Source organism: Bombina bombina, chromosome 8 (genome assembly GCF_027579735.1).
Source record: "Bombina bombina isolate aBomBom1 chromosome 8, aBomBom1.pri, whole genome shotgun sequence".
NCBI classification, from domain to species: domain Eukaryota; kingdom Metazoa; phylum Chordata; class Amphibia; order Anura; family Bombinatoridae; genus Bombina; species Bombina bombina.
The window spans coordinates 325810818-325832025 of record NC_069506.1 but is presented as its reverse complement, the minus strand read 5'-3'; the positions used below and the strand labels follow the sequence as shown (position 1 = coordinate 325832025).

The following is a 21208-nucleotide window of genomic DNA, read 5'->3' as shown; positions in this document are numbered from 1 at the left end:
AGTTGTACTAATAGCTTACATTACATGTATTATACCAGATACAGTTGTACTAATAGCTTACATTGCATGTATTATACCAGATACAGTTGTACTAATAGCTCTTACATTGCATGTATTATACCAGATACAGTTGTACTAATAGCTCTTACATTGCATGTATTATACCAGATACAGTTGTACTAATAGCTCTTACATTGCATGTATTATACCAGATACAGTTGTACTAATAGCTCTTACATTGCATGTATTATACCAGATACAGTTGTACTAATAGCTCTTACATTGCATGTATTATACCAGATACAGTTGTACTAATAGCTTACATTGCATGTATTATACCAGATACAGTTGTACTAATAGCTTACATTGCATGTATTATACCAGATACAGTTGTACTAATAGCTTACATTGCATGTATTATACCAGATACAGTTGTACTAATAGCTTACATTGCATGTATTATACCAGATACAGTTGTACTAATAGCTTACATTGCATGTATTATACCAGATACAGTTGTACTAATAACTTACATTGCATGTATTATACCAGATACAGTTGTACTAATAGCTTACATTGCATGTATTATACCAGATACAGTTGTACTAATAGCTTACATTGCATGTATTATACCAGATACAGTTGTACTAATAACTTACATTGCATGTATTATACCAGATACAGTTGTACTAATAGCTTACATTGCATGTATTATACCAGATACAGTTGTACTAATAGCTTACATTGCATGTATTATACCAGATACAGTTGTACTAATAGCTTACATTGCATGTATTATACCAGATACAGTTGTACTAATAGCTCTTACATTGCATGTATTATACCAGATACAGTTGTACTAATAGCTCTTACATTGCATGTATTATACCAGATACAGTTGTACTAATAGCTTACATTGCATGTATTATACCAGATACAGTTGTACTAGTAGCTTACATTGCATGTATTATACCAGATACAGTTGTACTAATAGCTCTTACATTGCATGTATTATACCAGATACAGTTGTACTAATAGCTTACATTGCATGTATTATACCAGATACAGTTGTACTAATAGCTCTTACATTGCATGTATTATACCAGATACAGTTGTACTAATAGCTTACATTGCATGTATTATACCAGATACAGTTGTACTAATAGCTTACATTGCATGTATTATACCAGATACAGTTGTACTAATAGCTCTTACATTGCATGTATTATACCAGATACAGTTGTACTAATAGCTTACATTGCATGTATTATACCAGATACAGTTGTACTAGTAGCTCGTACATTGCATGTATTATACCAGATACAGTTGTACTAATAACTCTTACATTGCATGTATTATACCAGATACAGTTGTACTAATAGCTTACATTGCATGTATTATACCAGATACAGTTGTACTAGTAGCTCGTACATTGCATGTATTATACCAGATACAGTTGTACTAATAGCTCTTACATTGCATGTATTATACCAGATACAGTTGTACTAATAGCTCTTACATTGCATGTATTATACCAGATACAGTTGTACTAATAGCTTACATTTCATGTATTATACCAGATACAGTTGTACTAATAGCTCTTACATTGCATGTATTATACCACATACAGTTGTACTAATAGCTCTTACATTGCATGTATTATACCAGATACAGTTGTACTAATAGCTTACATTGCATGTATTATACCAGATACAGTTGTACTAATAGCTCTTACATTGCATGTATTATACCAGATACAGTTGTACTAATAGCTTACATAGCATGTATTATACCAGATACAGTTGTACTAATAGCTTACATTGCATGTATTATACCAGATACAGTTGTACTAATAGCTCTTACATTGCATGTATTATACCAGATACAGTTGTACTAATAGCTCTTACATTGCATGTATTATACCAGATACAGTTGTACTAATAGCTTACATAGCATGTATTATACCAGATACAGTTGTACTAATAGCTCTTACATTGCATGTATTATACCAGATACAGTTGTACTAATAGCTCTTACATTGCATGTATTATACCAGATACAGTTGTACTAATAGCTTACATTGCATGTATTATACCAGATACAGTTGTACTAATAGCTCTTACATTGCATGTATTATCCCAGATACAGTTGTACTAATAGCTTACATTGCATGTATTATACCGGATACAGTTGTACTAATAGCTCTTACATTGCATGTATTATACCAGATACAGTTGTACTAATAGCTTACATTGCATGTATTATACCAGATACAGTTGTACTAATAGCTCTTACATTGCATGTATTATACCACATACAGTTGTACTAATAGCTTACATTGCATGTATTATACCAGATACAGTTGTACTAATAGCTCTTACATTGCATGTATTATACCAGATACAGTTGTACTAATAGCTTACATTGCATGTATTATACCAGATACAGTTGTACTAATAGCTCTTACATTGCATGTATTATACCAGATACAGTTGTACTAATAGCACTTACATTGCATGTATTATACCAGATACAGTTGTACTAATAGCTCTTACATTACATGTATTATACCAGATACAGTTGTACTAATAGCTCTTACATTGCATGTATTATACCAGATACAGTTGTACTAATAGCTCTTACATTACATGTATTATACCACATACAGTTGTACTAATAGCTCTTACATTGCATGTATTATACCAGATACAGTTGTACTAATAGCTTACATTGCATGTATTATACCAGATACAGTTGTACTAATAGCTCTTACATTGCATGTATTATACCAGATACAGTTGTACTAATAGCTTACATTGCATGTATTATACCAGATACAGTTGTACTAATAGCTTACATTGCATGTATTATACCAGAGACAGTTGTACTAATAGCTTACATTGCATGTATTATACCACATACAGTTGTACTAATAGCTTACATTACATGTATTATACCACATACAGTTGTACTAATAGCTTACATTGCATGTATTATACAGATACAGTTGTACTAATAGCTTACATTGCATGTATTATACCAGATACAGTTGTACTAATAGCTTACATTGCATGTATTATACCAGATACAGTTGTACTAATAGCTCTACATTGCATGTATTATACCAGATACAGTTGTACTAATAGCTCTTACATTGCATGTATTATACCAGATACAGTTGTACTAATAGCTCTTACATTGCATGTATTATACCAGATACAGTTGTACTAATAGCTCTTACATTGCATGTATTATACCAGATACAGTTGTACTAATAGCTATTACATTGCATGTATTATACCAGATACAGTTGTACTAATAGCTCTTACATTGCATGTATTATACCAGATACAGTTGTACTAATAGCTTACATTGCATGTATTATACCAGATACAGTTGTACTAATAGCTCTTACATTGCATGTATTATACCAGATACAGTTGTACTAATAGCTTACATTGCATGTATTATACCAGATACAGTTGTACTAATAGCTTACATTGCATGTATTATACCAGATACAGTTGTACTAATAGCTCTTACATTGCATGTATTATACCAGATACAGTTGTACTAATAGCTTACATTGCATGTATTATACCAGATACAGTTGTACTAGTAGCTCGTACATTGCATGTATTATACCAGATACAGTTGTACTAATAGCTCTTACATTGCATGTATTATACCAGATACAGTTGTACTAATAGCTTACATAGCATGTATTATACCAGATACAGTTGTACTAATAGCTTACATTGCATGTATTATACCAGATACAGTTGTACTAATAGCTCTTACATTGCATGTATTATACCAGATACAGTTGTACTAATAGCTCTTACATTGCATGTATTATACCAGATACAGTTGTACTAATAGCTTACATTGCATGTATTATACCAGATACAGTTGTACTAATAGCTCTTACATTGCATGTATTTTACCAGATACAGTTGTACTAATAGCTCTTACATTGCATGTATTATACCAGATACAGTTGTACTAATAGCTTACATTGCATGTATTATACCAGATACAGTTGTACTAATAGCTCTTACATTGCATGTATTATACCAGATACAGTTGTACTAATAGCTTACATAGCATGTATTATACCAGATAGCAGTTGTACTAATAGCTTACATTGCATGTATTATACCAGATACAGTTGTACTAATAGCTCTTACATTGCATGTATTATACCAGATACAGTTGTACTAATAGCTCTTACATTGCATGTATTATACCAGATACAGTTGTACTAATAGCTTACATTGCATGTATTATACCAGATACAGATGTACTAATAGCTTTACATTGCATGTATTATACCAGATACAGTTGTACTAATAGCTCTTACATTGCATGTATTATACCAGATACAGTTGTACTAATAGCTTACATTGCATGTATTATACCAGATACAGTTGTACTAATAGCTCTTACATTGCATGTATTATACCAGATACAGTTGTACTAATAGCTTACATTGCATGTATTATACCAGATACAGTTGTACTAATAGCTCTTACATTGCATGTATTATACCAGATACAGTTGTACTAATAGCTTACATTGCATGTATTATACCAGATACAGTTGTACTAATAGCTCTACATTGCATGTATTATACCAGATACAGTTGTACTAATAGCTTACATTGCATGTATTATACCAGATACAGTTGTTCTAATAGCTCTTACATTGCATGTATTATACCAGATACAGTTGTACTAATAGCTCTTACATTGCATGTATTATACCAGATACAGTTGTACTAATAGCTCTTACATTGCATGTATTATACCAGATACAGTTGTACTAATAGCTCTTACATTGCATGTATTATACCAGATACAGTTGTACTAATAGCTTACATTGCATGTATTATACCAGATACAGTTGTACTAGTAGCTCGTACATTGCATGTATTATACCAGATACAGTTGTACTAATAGCTTACATTGCATGTATTATACCAGATACAGTTGTACTAATAGCTTACATTGCATGTATTATACCAGATACAGTTGTACTAATAGCTCTTACATTGCATGTATTATACCAGATACAGTTGTACTAATAGCTCTACATTGCATGTATTATACCAGATACAGTTGTACTAATAGCTTACATTGCATGTATTATACCAGATACAGTTGTACTAATAGCTCTACATTGCATGTATTATACCAGATACAGTTGTACTAATAGCTCTTACATTGCATGTATTATACCAGATACAGTTGTACTAATAGCTCTTACATTGCATGTATTATACCAGATACAGTTGTACTAATAGCTCTTACATTGCATGTATTATACCAGATACAGTTTGTACTAATAGCTCTTACATTGCATGTATTATACCAGATACAGTTGTACTAATAGCTTACATTGCATGTATTATACCAGATACAGTTGTACTAATAGCTTACATTGCATGTATTATACCAGATACAGTTGTACTAATAGCTTACATTGCATGTATTATACCAGATACAGTTGTACTAATAGCTTACATTGCATGTATTATACCAGATACAGTTGTACTAATAGCCTTACATTTGCATGTATTATACCAGATACAGTTGTACTAATAGCTTACATTGCATGTATTATACCAGATACAGTTGTACTAATAGCTTACATTGCATGTATTATACCAGATACAGTTGTACTAATAACTTACATTGCATGTATTATACCAGATACAGTTGTACTAATAGCTTACATTGCATGTATTATACCAGATACAGTTGTACTAATAGCTTACATTGCATGTATTATACCAGATACAGTTGTACTAATAGCTTACATTGCATGTATTATACCAGATACAGTTGTAATAATAGCTCTTACATTGCATGTATTATACCAGATACAGTTGTACTAATAGCTTACATTGCATGTATTATACCAGATACAGTTGTACTAGATAGCTTACATTGCATGTATTATACCAGATACAGTTGTACTAATAGCTCTTACATTGCATGTATTATACCAGATACAGTTGTACTAATAGCTTACATTGCATGTATTATACCAGATACAGTTGTACTAATAGCTCTTACATTGCATGTATTATACCAGATACAGTTGTACTAATAGCTTACATTGCATGTATTATACCAGATACAGTTGTACTAATAGCTTACATTGCATGTATTATACCAGATACAGTTGTACTAATAGCTCTTACATTGCATGTATTATACCAGATACAGTTGTACTAATAGCTTACATTGCATGTATTATACCAGATACAGTTGTACTAGTAGCTCGTACATTGCATGTATTATACCAGATACAGTTGTACTAATAACTCTTACATTGCATGTATTATACCAGATACAGTTGTACTAATAGCTTACATTGCATGTATTATACCAGATACAGTTGTACTAGTAGCTCGTACATTGCATGTATTATACCAGATACAGTTGTACTAATAGCTCTTACATTGCATGTATTATACCAGATACAGTTGTACTAATAGCTCTTACATTGCATGTATTATACCAGATACAGTTGTACTAATAGCTTACATTTCATGTATTATACCAGATACAGTTGTACTAATAGCTCTTACATTGCATGTATTATACCACATACAGTTGTACTAATAGCTCTTACATTGCATGTATTATACCAGATACAGTTGTACTAATAGCTTACATTGCATGTATTATACCAGATACAGTTGTACTAATAGCTCTTACATTGCATGTATTATACCAGATACAGTTGTACTAATAGCTTACATAGCATGTATTATACCAGATACAGTTGTACTAATAGCTTACATTGCATGTATTATACCAGATACAGTTGTACTAATAGCTCTTACATTGCATGTATTATACCAGATACAGTTGTACTAATAGCTCTTACATTGCATGTATTATACCAGATACAGTTGTACTAATAGCTTACATAGCATGTATTATACCAGATACAGTTGTACTAATAGCTTACATTGCATGTATTATACCAGATACAGTTGTACTAATAGCTCTTACATTGCATGTATTATACCAGATACAGTTGTACTAATAGCTTACATTGCATGTATTATACCAGATACAGTTGTACTAATAGCTCTTACATTGCATGTATTATACCAGATACAGTTGTACTAATAGCTTACATTGCATGTATTATACCAGATACAGTTGTACTAATAGCTCTTACATTGCATGTATTATACCAGATACAGTTGTACTAATAGCTTACATTGCATGTATTATACAGATACAGTTGTACTAATAGCTCTTACATTGCATGTATTATACCACATACAGTTGTACTAATAGCTCTTACATTGCATGTATTATACCAGATACAGTTGTACTAATAGCTTACATTGCATGTATTATACCAGATACAGTTGTACTAATAGCTTACATTGCATGTATTATACCAGATACAGTTGTACTAATAGCTTACATTGCATGTATTATACCAGATACAGTTGTACTAATAGCTCTTACATTGCATGTATTATACCAGATACAGTTGTACTAATAGCTCTTACATTACATGTATTATACCAGATACAGTTGTACTAATAGCTCGTACATTGCATGTATTATACCAGATACAGTTGTACTAATAGCTCTTACATTGCATGTATTATACCAGATACAGTTGTACTAATAGCTTACATTGCATGTATTATACCAGATACAGTTGTACTAATAGCTCTTACATTACATGTATTATACCACATACAGTTGTACTAATAGCTCTTACATTGCATGTATTATACCAGATACAGTTGTACTAATAGCTTACATTGCATGTATTATACCAGATACAGCTGTACTAATAGCTCTTACATTGCATGTATTATACCAGATACAGTTGTACTAATAGCTTATATTGCATGTATTATACCAGATACAGTTGTACTAATAGCTTACATTGCATGTATTATACCAGATACAGTTGTACTAATAGCTTACATTGCATGTATTATACCAGATACAGCTGTACTAATAGCTCTTACATTGCATGTATTATACCAGATACAGTTGTACTAATAGCTTATATTGCATGTATTATACCAGATACAGTTGTACTAATAGCTTACATTGCATGTATTATACCAGATACAGTTGTACTAATAGCTTACATTGCATGTATTATACCAGATACAGTTGTACTAATAGCTTACATTGCATGTATTATACCAGATACAGTTGTACTAATAGCTTACATTACATGTATTATACCAGATACAGTTGTACTAATAGCTTACATTGCATGTATTATACCAGATACAGTTGTACTAATAGCTTACATTGCATGTATTATACCAGATACAGTTGTACTAATAGCTTACATTGCATGTATTATACCAGATACAGTTGTACTAATAGCTTACATTGCATGTATTATACCAGATACAGTTGTACTAATAGCTTACATTGCATGTATTATACCAGATACAGTTGTACTAATAGCTTACATTGCATGTATTATACCAGATACAGTTGTACTAATAGCTTACATTGCATGTATTATACCAGATACAGTTGTACTAATAGCTTACATTGCATGTATTATACCAGATACAGTTGTACTAATAGCTTACATTGCATGTATTATACCAGATACAGTTGTACTAATAGCTCTTACATTGCATGTATTATACCAGATACAGTTGTACTAATAGCTCTTACATTGCATGTATTATACCAGATACAGTTGTACTAATAGCTCTTACATTGCATGTATTATACCAGATACAGTTGTACTAATAGCTTTCATTGCATGTATTATACCAGATACAGTTGTACTAATAGCTCTTACATTGCATGTATTATACCAGATACAGTTGTACTAATAGCTTACATTGCATGTATTATACCAGATACAGTTGTACTAATAGCTTACATTGCATGTATTATACCAGATACAGTTGTACTAATAGCTCTTACATTGCATGTATTATACCAGATACAGTTGTACTAATAGCTTACATTGCATGTATTATACCAGATACAGTTGTACTAGTAGCTCGTACATTGCATGTATTATACCAGATACAGTTGTACTAATAGCTCTTACATTGCATGTATTATACCAGATACAGTTGTACTAATAGCTTACATTGCATGTATTATACCAGATACAGTTGTACTAATAGCTCTTACATTGCATGTATTATACCAGATACAGTTGTACTAATAGCTCTTACATTGCATGTATTATACCAGATACAGTTGTACTAATAGCTCTTACATTGCATGTATTATACCAGATACAGTTGTACTAATAGCTTATACATTGCATGTATTATACCAGATACAGTTGTACTAATAGCTCTTACATTGCATGTATTATACCAGATACAGTTGTACTAATAGCTTACATTGCATGTATTATACCAGATACAGTTGTACTAATAGCTCTTACATTGCATGTATTATACCAGATACAGTTGTACTAATAGCTTACATAGCATGTATTATACCAGATACAGTTGTACTAATAGCTTACATTGCATGTATTATACCAGATACAGTTGTACTAATAGCTCTTACATTGCATGTATTATACCAGATACAGTTGTACTAATAGCTCTACATTGCATGTATTATACCAGATACAGTTGTACTAATAGCTTACATTGCATGTATTATACCAGATACAGTTGTACTAATAGCTTACATTGCATGTATTATACCAGATACAGTTGTACTAATAGCTCTTACATTGCATGTATTATACCAGATACAGTTGTACTAATAGCTTACATTGCATGTATTATACCAGATACAGTTGTACTAATAGCTTACATTGCATGTATTATACCAGATACAGTTGTACTAATAGCTTACATTGCATGTATTTATACCAGATACAGTTGTACTAATAGCTCTTACATTGCATGTATTATACCAGATACAGTTGTACTAATAGCTCTTACATTGCATGTATTATACCAGATACAGTTGTACTAATAGCTCTTACATTACATGTATTATACCAGATACAGTTGTACTAATAGCTCTTACATTGCATGTATTATACCAGATACAGTTGTACTAATAGCTCTTACATTGCATGTATTATACCAGATACAGTTGTACTAATAGCTTACATTGCATGTATTATACCAGATACAGTTGTACTAATAGCTCTTACATTGCATGTATTATACCACATACAGTTGTACTAATAGCTCTTACATTGCATGTATTATACCAGATACAGTTGTACTAATAGCTTACATTGCATGTATTATACCAGATACAGCTGTACTAATAGCTTTACATTGCATGTATTATACCAGATACAGTTGTACTAATAGCTTATAATTGCATGTATTATACCAGATACAGTTGTACTAATAGCTCTTACATTGCATGTATTATACCAATACAGTTGTACTAATAGCTTACATTGCATGTATTATACCAGATACAGTTGTACTAATAGCTTACATTGCATGTATTATACCAGATACAGTTGTACTAATAGCTCTTACATTGCATGTATTATACCAGATACAGTTGTACTAATAGCTTACATAGCATGTATTATACCAGATACAGTTGTACTAATAGCTTACATTGCATGTATTATACCAGATACAGTTGTACTAATAGCTCTTACATTGCATGTATTATACCAGATACAGTTGTACTAATAGCTTACATTGCATGTATTATACCAGATACAGTTGTACTAATAGCTCTTACATTGCATGTATTATACCAGATACAGTTGTACTAATAGCTTACATTGCATGTATTATACCAGATACAGTTGTACTAATAGCTCTTACATTGCATGTATTATACCAGATACAGTTGTACTAATAGCTTACATTGCATGTATTATACCAGATACAGTTGTACTAATAGCTTACATTGCATGTATTATACCAGATACAGTTGTACTAATAGCTCTTACATTGCATGTATTATACCAGATACAGTTGTACTAATAGCTCTTACATTGCATGTATTATACCAGATACAGTTGTACTAATAGCTCTTACATTACATGTATTATACCAGATACAGTTGTACTAATAGCTCGTACATTGCATGTATTATACCAGATACAGTTGTACTAATAGCTCTTACATTGCATGTATTATACCAGATACAGTTGTACTAATAGCTTACATTGCATGTATTATACCAGATACAGTTGTACTAATAGCTTACATTGCATGTATTATACCAGATACAGTTGTACTAATAGCTCTTACATTGCATGTATTATACCAGATACAGTTGTACTAATAGCTCTTACATTGCATGTATTATACCAGATACAGTTGTACTAATAGCTTACATAGCATGTATTATACCAGATACAGTTGTACTAATAGCTTACATTGCATGTATTATACCAGATACAGTTGTACTAATAGCTCTTACATTGCATGTATTATACCAGATACAGTTGTACTAATAGCTTACATTGCATGTATTATACCAGATACAGTTGTACTAATAGCTCTTACATTGCATGTATTATACCAGATACAGTTGTACTAATAGCTTACATTGCATGTATTATACCAGATACAGTTGTACTAATAGCTCTTACATTGCATGTATTATACCAGATACAGTTGTACTAATAGCTTACATTGCATGTATTATACCAGATACAGTTGTACTAATAGCTTACATTGCATGCATTATACCAGATACAGTTGTACTAATAGCTTACATTGCATGTATTATACCAGATACAGTTGTACTAATAGCTCTTACATTGCATGTATTATACCAGATACAGTTGTACTAATAGCTCTTACATTGCATGTATTATACCAGATACAGTTGTACTAATAGCTCTTACATTACATGTATTATACCAGATACAGTTGTACTAATAGCTCGTACATTGCATGTATTATACCAGATACAGTTGTACTAATAGCTCTTACATTGCATGTATTATACCAGATACAGTTGTACTAATAGCTTACATTGCATGTATTATACCAGATACAGTTGTACTAATAGCTCTTACATTACATGTATTATACCACATACAGTTGTACTAATAGCTCTTACATTGCATGTATTATACCAGATACAGTTGTACTAATAGCTTACATTGCATGTATTATACCAGATACAGCTGTACTAATAGCTCTTACATTGCATGTATTATACCAGATACAGTTGTACTAATAGCTTATATTGCATGTATTATACCAGATACAGTTGTACTAATAGCTTACATTGCATGTATTATACCAGATACAGTTGTACTAATAGCTTACATTGCATGTATTATACCAGATACAGTTGTACTAATAGCTTACATTGCATGTATTATACCAGATACAGTTGTACTAATAGCTTACATTACATGTATTATACCACATACAGTTGTACTAATAGCTTACATTGCATGTATTATACCAGAGACAGTTGTACTAATAGCTTACATTGCATGTATTATACCAGATACAGTTATACTAATAGCTTACATTGCATGTATTATACCAGATACAGTTGTACTAATAGCTTACATTGCATGTATTATACCAGATACAGTTGTACTAATAGCTTACATTGCATGTATTATACCAGATACAGTTGTACTAATAGCTTACATTACATGTATTATACCAGATACAGTTGTACCAGTGACGTGCAGTGACGTCAGAGACTGGTGAGGCAGTGGCAGGATACGCCTTCATTCTTTGTATATCCTTTGTTGAAGAAATAGCAATGCACATGGGTGAGCCAATCACATGAGGTATCTATGTGCAGCCACCAATCAGCAGCTACTGAGCATATTTAGATATGATTTTCAACAAAGGACATCAAAAGAATGAAGAAAATTAGATATTAGATGTAAATTGGAAAGTTATTTAAATTTGCATATGGGTTTCATATGGGTTTCATGTCCCTTTAAATGGTGTCTTGGAAAACTGGTCAACTTAGTAAACATCTGATTTTAGTCTAAAGGATTGTAACAGAAACTCTTGCCAGATAACACAATGCTTGCTCTGATTATGAGATCTAGAAATCCATGCCCGTTAAAATATGTTTAAAACATACATTTTACTTTAATGCTGCAAATTATGCTTATAGATTCTTTCATTACATAAGGGATGAGAGTCAGAGGGGGGGGGGAGAGAGACAGAGAGAGAAAGAGACCATGGGGGAGAACAACACATAAGGAGAGAGATGGATAGATAGAGAGAGACACACACACACACACACACACACAAGGGGGGGGGAGAGGGATCACTGCATTTTAAAGTAATAAAACAGCAGAGCTACAGAGAGTTCAGAAAATGAGTCTATAATTTAGTGTGAAGTACAGAGGCAAGCTGCTAAGTTAGTGGGTGTAAAGTTTGAGTAAACAAAATACAAAAACGATCCTTTGCTGTAAAAGAGTAAAAAAAACACTAAACCACTTTCATTAAATTATCATTTTCACTAACAGAATCTTTCAGTAAAATCTTACTTTAATAAGATGTGGGTGAAACACTGCTCTCTGTGCCTCTCTCCTGCTCTGGAAGGATTCAGGAAGTGACAGTGGCACATTCCACTGCACTTAGAGGGGAAGAACAGAACTCTCTTTTTCATTTTAGCAAAGCTAGCAGGTTCACAGGACAGCAACAAAATATATGAAAGTTGTTTTTTTCCGTTCTTGTTTTGTTTTATATGATTTAACATCCAGCCCCAACCCTATGTTCCACTTACTAATGCCTCTCGCTGGATTGGTTCAGCCCAAATAGGACTGCCTCAAATAAGCAGTTAATGGGCCATGCAATGATCTTAACCACTTGCATCCAGTAGATGGCGCAGCATGTTGTGTAATGGTGGGCAGACCTGCTTGTGCCTCTTCATTGCACAACATATAGCTGTGAGGAAAAAAAATGCTGGGAAAAAAAAATTACAATTTTTTTTAAAGCCAATAAAAAAAAATATATTTTTGCCCATATGAGAGGTGATGCACTGCCTCACCTGCCTCTAGTGTCTGCACATCACTGAGTTGTACTAATAGCTTACATTGCATGTATTATACCAGATACAGTTGTACTAATAGCTCTTACATTGCATGTATTATACCAGATACAGTTGTACTAATAGCTTACATTGCATGTATTATACCAGATACAGTTGTACTAATAGCTTACATTGCATGTATTATACCAGATACAGTTGTACTAATAGCTCTTACATTGCATGTATTATACCAGATACAGTTGTACTAATAGCTTACATTACATGTATTATACCAGATACAGTTGTACTAATAGCTTACATTGCATGTATTATACCAGATACAGTTGTACTAATAGCTTACATTGCATGTATTATACCAGATACAGTTGTACTAATAGCTTACATTGCATGTATTATACCAGATACAGTTGTACTAATAGCTCTTACATTGCATGTAGTATACCAGATACAGTTGTACTAATAGCTCTTACATTACATGTATTATACCAGATACAGTTGTACTAGTAGCTCGTACATTGCATGTATTATACCAGATACAGTTGTACTAATAGCTTACATTGCATGTATTATACCAGATACAGTTGTACTAATAGCTCTTACATTGCATGTATTATACCAGATACAGTTGTACTAATAGCTCTTACATTGCATGTATTATACCAGATACAGTTGTACTAATAGCTCTTACATTGCATGTATTATACCAGATACAGTTGTACTAATAGCTTACATTGCACGTATTATACCAGATACAGTTGTACTAATAGCTTACATTGCATGTATTATACCAGATACAGTTGTACTAATAGCTTACATTGCACGTATTATACCAGATACAGTTGTACTAATAGCTTACATTACATGTATTATACCAGATACAGTTGTACTAATAGCTTACATTGCATGTATTATACCAGATACAGTTGTACTAATAGCTTACATTGCATGTATTATACCAGATACAGTTGTACTAATAGCTTACATTACATGTATTATACCAGATACAGTTGTACTAATAGCTCTTACATTGCATGTATTATACCAGATACAGTTGTACTAATAGCTCTTACATTGCATGTATTATACCAGATACAGTTGTACTAATAGCTCTTACATTGCATGTATTATACCAGATATGGCTGGATGACACATTCACAAGCACAAAGAAATTCTGCAAGATGTATTACACTTTAGATAAAAAGCCACTTCAACAAAATTATCAATAAAGGACTGTGGGTGGAAAAATGCAAGTAATAGGTACTTTTAATGTTTGCAAACTGTATACTTTGTTCTGCAGCGTGGCGTTTAGTACTTAGTTTGTAACATTTTAATGTGTTTTTTAAAAGGACAGGTCAGGAATTATTTGCATGTGACGTATCACAGTGGATTGATCGGTGGTCTGATTCTATAAAGTAAAACAGAACATGTGTTTGCCTGGAGGGTCCCAGGATGGGACAGCTGAAAAGGATCAGACACAAGAGCATACAAATCCCTAACAAGTACTGGCCCCTCCCCAGTAATTCCTCAGGAGAAATATGCAGAGCATCTTAATCACAAAACATGGTAAACATGGGGGCGTCACACAATAAGGGGCACGGTCAGGAAGGCAAATAATAAAACTGTTCCCATTAGAATGAGTTAGAAAAATTGCTGTGCAAGGGGTTGCAGCCATCTTGGAAGCTAAGGGGATAAAAAAGTTATATTTCAAGAAAACTGTCATCAGTTCTTCCATTATAATTGTTTTTATAAAGTGCCAGCTAAATTCCATAGCGCTGGGTATACCAGTAGTAATACTGTGACAGAGAAAGAGAACAGACTAACCACTACTAATTATTACAGGAGGAAGGGGCTTTGTTCCAAAGAACTTACAATCCACAGGTTTGAAATAATTGAACAGAACATATATTTCTGCATGAGAGTGAAAAAATTGTGTGCGTAGGCAGACATTATAGACAGAAACATCAAATTATAGTCACAGATCATTACATAAAGTATTTGCTGAGAACATATTAATGCTGTGTATGCCAAAATATCTCAACTTATTGAGACTTTAAAAAGCGCGACCCCCTGGACCCCAAAACAAGTTATAAATACCCTTTAACCCCACTAAAAGATATCACAATCTGTAAAAGGGATGTTTTAGGTCACATAAATGAAAAGGTTATATTTATCTTTACAAAGTAACTACAAAATATAAACAGTTTTTATAGCATTTTAAAATGGGCCTAACCTTTAATTTGATCAATTTGAAGGGACATTAAACACTAATATAAAATGTTCAGTTACGTGTGATACAAGCTTGCAATATACTTATATTATTTATTTTGTGCTCTTTTACTGTACTTAAACTGAAAATTGTGGGCTGTCTAGTTGTCTTGAGTTTCTGTAACGTAAGGGAGCTGCCATATTCTACTCATTATTTATCCCCTGCTGAGAACACACACATATTGTTTGCACATTTTAGTGAAACCATATTGTCCTCAGCAGAGGAGATTAGTTAAAGGAACATGACCCAAACTTTTTCTTTTGACTCAGAGAAAGAATATACATTTTTAAAAAGTTTTTAATTTACTTCTATTATAAAATTGGTATCACTCATGTTGTTCTTTGTTGAAGAGATATCTAGATAGGTAACGAGCACGTCTGTAGCACTAAATGACAGGAAACAGTGCTGCCATCTAGTGCCCTTGATAATGTATAACATAGTTGCAAAACTGCTGCCTGCATGGGTTACATCCTGGTTGTGGTCATAACTATATAAAAACAACATTTTTTCAATATTTAAACAATTGATATCATTTAAAAACTATATTTCTATACTATTATCAGGTATTCTTTGCTTTATTTCTAGCACTTACTAAGGTCTAGATTACAAGTGGTGCGCTAATTTATAGCGTGCCTGCAAACAGGAATATTCCAGCTATCACAAGTGTCTGATTAATGCTAAGAAAATGATTTTTCTAAAATGCCCCAAATGCCCTCAAAATAGAGGGTCTTTTATTTTTAATGAAAAAAAATTAGCTTTTTTATTTTAAATAACTACACTAGGCAGTTTTAAGAGGTTATAAGTTGGCGGTGTGGGGCACTGAAAAGTACCTCTACATTGCGGTCTCTCTGAACTGTGTGTTCCCTGTAAATATATATGTACATGCTTATATACACATATTAACATATAAATATTTATGTATATAATCAAATACATATATATTTACATTTTCTGCCCATCGTTGCGCTACTTACCCCCATAGCTGCGCTTAGGGTCTGTGCCATGTATGACGGCATCAGAACGAGGCTCCCATTGGAGCCTATGAAAGCGCGCTCTTGTGAGCGCAATGCTTTATACAATGCGAACGTGAGGTCGTGTTTGTATTGCACATAACTCGTAATACCTCTATGGGATGATGTATGGATAAATGAACCTAGCTTCGCGTTCCTAAGATTTTCCTAGCTGATAATGCACTTTTACATATTAAAATAGCTACTTTAATAGATACATGCAAAAATATATGTTACATCTAGCAATATGGTTATAATAACGATTTTTTTAAAAACGTAACCCTTTAAAGGAATCTATGCTTTGTAGCCACTAGTTTTATTTATTTTTTACTTTGGCTTTTTAGTTTTTCATAGTGGCTTTTTAGCTAAAGTATCAGGCTTTGCTCTCTGCCTGAAGTTCACAGACACAAGCTGATACATGGTATACTAAGAGTCAGACATGCAGCCACTTGAACAAACCTTGGTTGTAATATAAATAGCAGAGGAAGATACAACGTACGGCACATGACATTGATTGATACAGTGATTCAGCGGGAGAATACAGGCATGTGACTCTGTGCATCTCCGGTTGTACAAAAATAACACAAATCCAACCTCCCATTTCATGTGATTAACTCCTTTATACCAAGGGCCCTTTGCTGTGACAGGGGGAAACAGCTTCCCCTCCAGGTGTGACTCACACACCTGGTTTCAGGTTTTGAGTATGACCAGGCTTTAAAAAATAGGAGCACCTTTTCCACCAGTTTCTAGAAGTCACACCCCAAAGCAAGAGTGAGCTCTGCCCTATAATTACAGCCGCCGATAGTGTCTGCTGCCAAATGTGAGCTGGTGATGTAAACATTTTAGCAGGTTTCTTGACAGTTAATAAAACAGGAAATTCTCTTTAATTTCACTCCCATAAGCTAGTCACAAATTCACGTATAGAGAAAATGTAAAATCATTTATAATCATAGTATTTTTAAAATGCACAGCAATATAGAGTATGTAATAATTATTTTTTTTGTTTAACTGGACAAGTCCAAAGTTTTCTGAGAAGTATTAACAAAATGTTCCAAAATTAATCAATCTCAAATGCTTCTTATTTTGTAATGTATTTTTAAATATTCACATAAAAACTAATAAAGATAGCAATCCTGTGCGAAGTGTATTTTACTGTTAGATGTCTATTTATTACAGGACATAACAACATATTAGATAAAGATCTTTCAAGGAACACTGTACAAAAAAAATAATAATAGGCTATGCATATGAACTTGTGGTGTTCTGCCAGAATAGCAAACATTTCAGATCACTACTAGGAGCTAGCTGGTGATTAGTGCTACACATATTTGTCTCTTGTCACTGGCTCACCAGATGTGTTCAACTAGGTCCCAGTGGAGCGTTGCGGCTCTGCTACTGACTTTAATCCTTTTGCAGGCGGTTAGACACAGTGCAATATTAAAATGTTCTAACATATTAGCACAGCTGTTTGCCTTTTATATCCCTTTAAACAGTTTTTACTTAAAAAATGTGTAGGCAAAACATATGTAAATGCCACATGTTCTGTTAGAATGGAAAACATATCAGATCAGCAAACGGAAGTGGCGTTCCGTCAGCTGTCTGATAAGAAATACGCACCGCGCATGCGCTCCTCAGTAGCACTTCACTACCCATCAGATTCTTGGACAGTATTCAAGCGGCAGAAAGTCACAGTCCTTCCCAGTAATGCCTGAATTGTCATAACGCAGTGCTTTTATCTGTTCTACGGCCAAAATGATCTGCTGGATTGTGGCATGTTTGACAAAACCTTGTGTATAGCTGTTTTTCAAAAGTGGTGAGTTTTCACTGCCAATACGGAACTGTTAGTCTTGCGCTCTTCAAATTTAAAATGTCATCTCCCCAATCACTAGAGAAACCGCCCTTCATTGGGACTCGGCTTCTCGTCATTACCCTCACCTGTCCTCCAACCCGAGCCCCCTGACCTCCCTATTTCACAACTCTGACTTTTCTTTAAAACTACTGACAAATTCACGCTCCCAAACCTCGACTGATGACGAGGTGCAAATATATAATGTTACCGCAAATGAAACCTTATGCACTCAGGACCAGTTAGTAGACAAGGGGTATGACTGGGCACGCAACTGGTTTTCTTATAGAAGACTTCAAAACTATATCAACACCCACATACATAAAAACAACATGATCCGGCCCCCTACCAACATCGCGAAACTATACCTCTCAAACTCCTCTCAAAGATGTTCCTTTCTTGGGAATGTGGAGAGCTAAAGTCTCCGAACTGTTGGAGTTAGAAGAATACTCCGCCTATAAGAAAGGGAATACAGATAGTTTCATAATGATACAAGCAATCTGGGACGAATACAACAGAACCTCAACCGTTTCTCCTGGGGCAACTGCGAGTACATTGGGAATTAGACAATTCTGTAAAACGACGACCACATGATATAATAATAACTTATTAATTACCACTATAAATTATATTATATCCCTAGACTGGACATATCCTGTTATTTTGCCATTTACTATATTATTTTTCAGTGTTACCTAGTTATCACATGTTTTAACAAAATGTTTGAATCTGTGCTATTGTTTAAGAAATGTAATTGTCATTACAATTAACTAATATATTGAAGTGTTGTGAAATGTGCACAGATTTTACACCAATAAAAGAATTTAAATAAAATTCCATCTCAATGCGTCTGCCCATTACCCACACATTTTATATCTGAACAAATAAAGTAAATTTAGAAAAATAAATGACAAAAGTCATATTGACTGCAAGGAAATAAAATGTAATTTTTGCTGCTATATGGAACAAATCTGCACAGAGCCGTTTCTTCCTAATTATTACAACATTTATTTTAGTCCTGTGACTTTCTGCCGCTTTTTATACTGCCCAAGAATCGAATGGGTATTGATGTTCCGCTGAGGAGCGCATATGCAGTGCGTATTTCTTATCAGACAGCTAACGGAACGTCACTTCCGTTTGCTGATCTGTTTTCCATTCTAACAGAACATGTGGCATTTACACATGTTAAAATATGTTTTGTCTACAATTTTTTTTAAAAGTAAAAGCTGTTTAAAGGGATATAAAAGGCAAACAACTGTCTAATATGTGAGAACATTTTAATATTGCACTGTGTCTAACCGCCTGCAAAGGGATTAAAGTCAGCAGCAGAGCCGCAACGCTCCACTGGGACCTAGTTGAACACATCTGGTGAGCCAATGACAAGAGACAAATATGTGTAGCCACTAATCACCAGCTAGCCCCTAGTAGTGTGTGATGAGTACATTCTTTTTCAACAAAAGAATTCCAAAGAACAAAGTAAATTTGAAAACAGAAGTGAATTTAACTAAACCATGCACGTTTGATTTTCACTTTCTTATCCCTTTAAGCTTAAAAAAAGAAACCAACGGTGCAGCATTGGCTTTGTACTTCCTAATAGTCCTCACTGACTAAAAAGAAGAGCTGCCTCTGCTTTACTGGTGGAGAAGATCTCTGCACACGTAACAAGAAAACCATTGTCCAGAACAAAAAAATAAAGCCCTCTTTTAGATAAAACAAAGAAAAAAAGATGACTGTAAAGTTCCATTAGTATGAATAGAAACTTATCTATGCTAGAATCTCAAAACTTTATTGCAAGTAAATTAATCCATAAATATTTGCTCTAAATAAAATCTGAGCAACGTCTGAAGGTTCTTACCATCCTGGCCAGAGTTGAGAAGGTGTTCACCAAGGTCGCATCCGAAAACGCGTTCCCTCAGGATCCCTCGCTGCTTCAGCTTCTGTTTGCTGGGCCGGGACTTCATGAAGGTTCTCAGGAATGTGATGAGTTTTCCGTGTTTTCGAGACACTGTACAGAGAGGACACAATCACATGTTCAGCCTTGGGACACAGCTTTATTACATCACTAGGCAGTTATTGTTTAGTGACTAGTATAGAAAGTCTACTACTGCAGTAG

At 33.4% G+C, this 21208-nt stretch overlaps 1 protein-coding gene across 6 annotated transcripts in view; it reads right to left on the bottom strand.

The window, feature by feature from the left end:
- The window catches only part of ARHGAP32 (Rho GTPase activating protein 32), a 749023-nt gene that overhangs the window by 91099 nt on the left and 636716 nt on the right, over nucleotides 1-21208 (bottom strand). For all 6 annotated transcript variants that reach the window (XM_053691545.1, XM_053691546.1, XM_053691547.1 and 3 more), the window contains one exon: nucleotides 20951-21100. In XM_053691545.1, the coding sequence (XP_053547520.1) occupies nucleotides 20951-21100 (150 nt within the window). The remainder of the gene's footprint in view (nucleotides 1-20950; nucleotides 21101-21208) is intronic.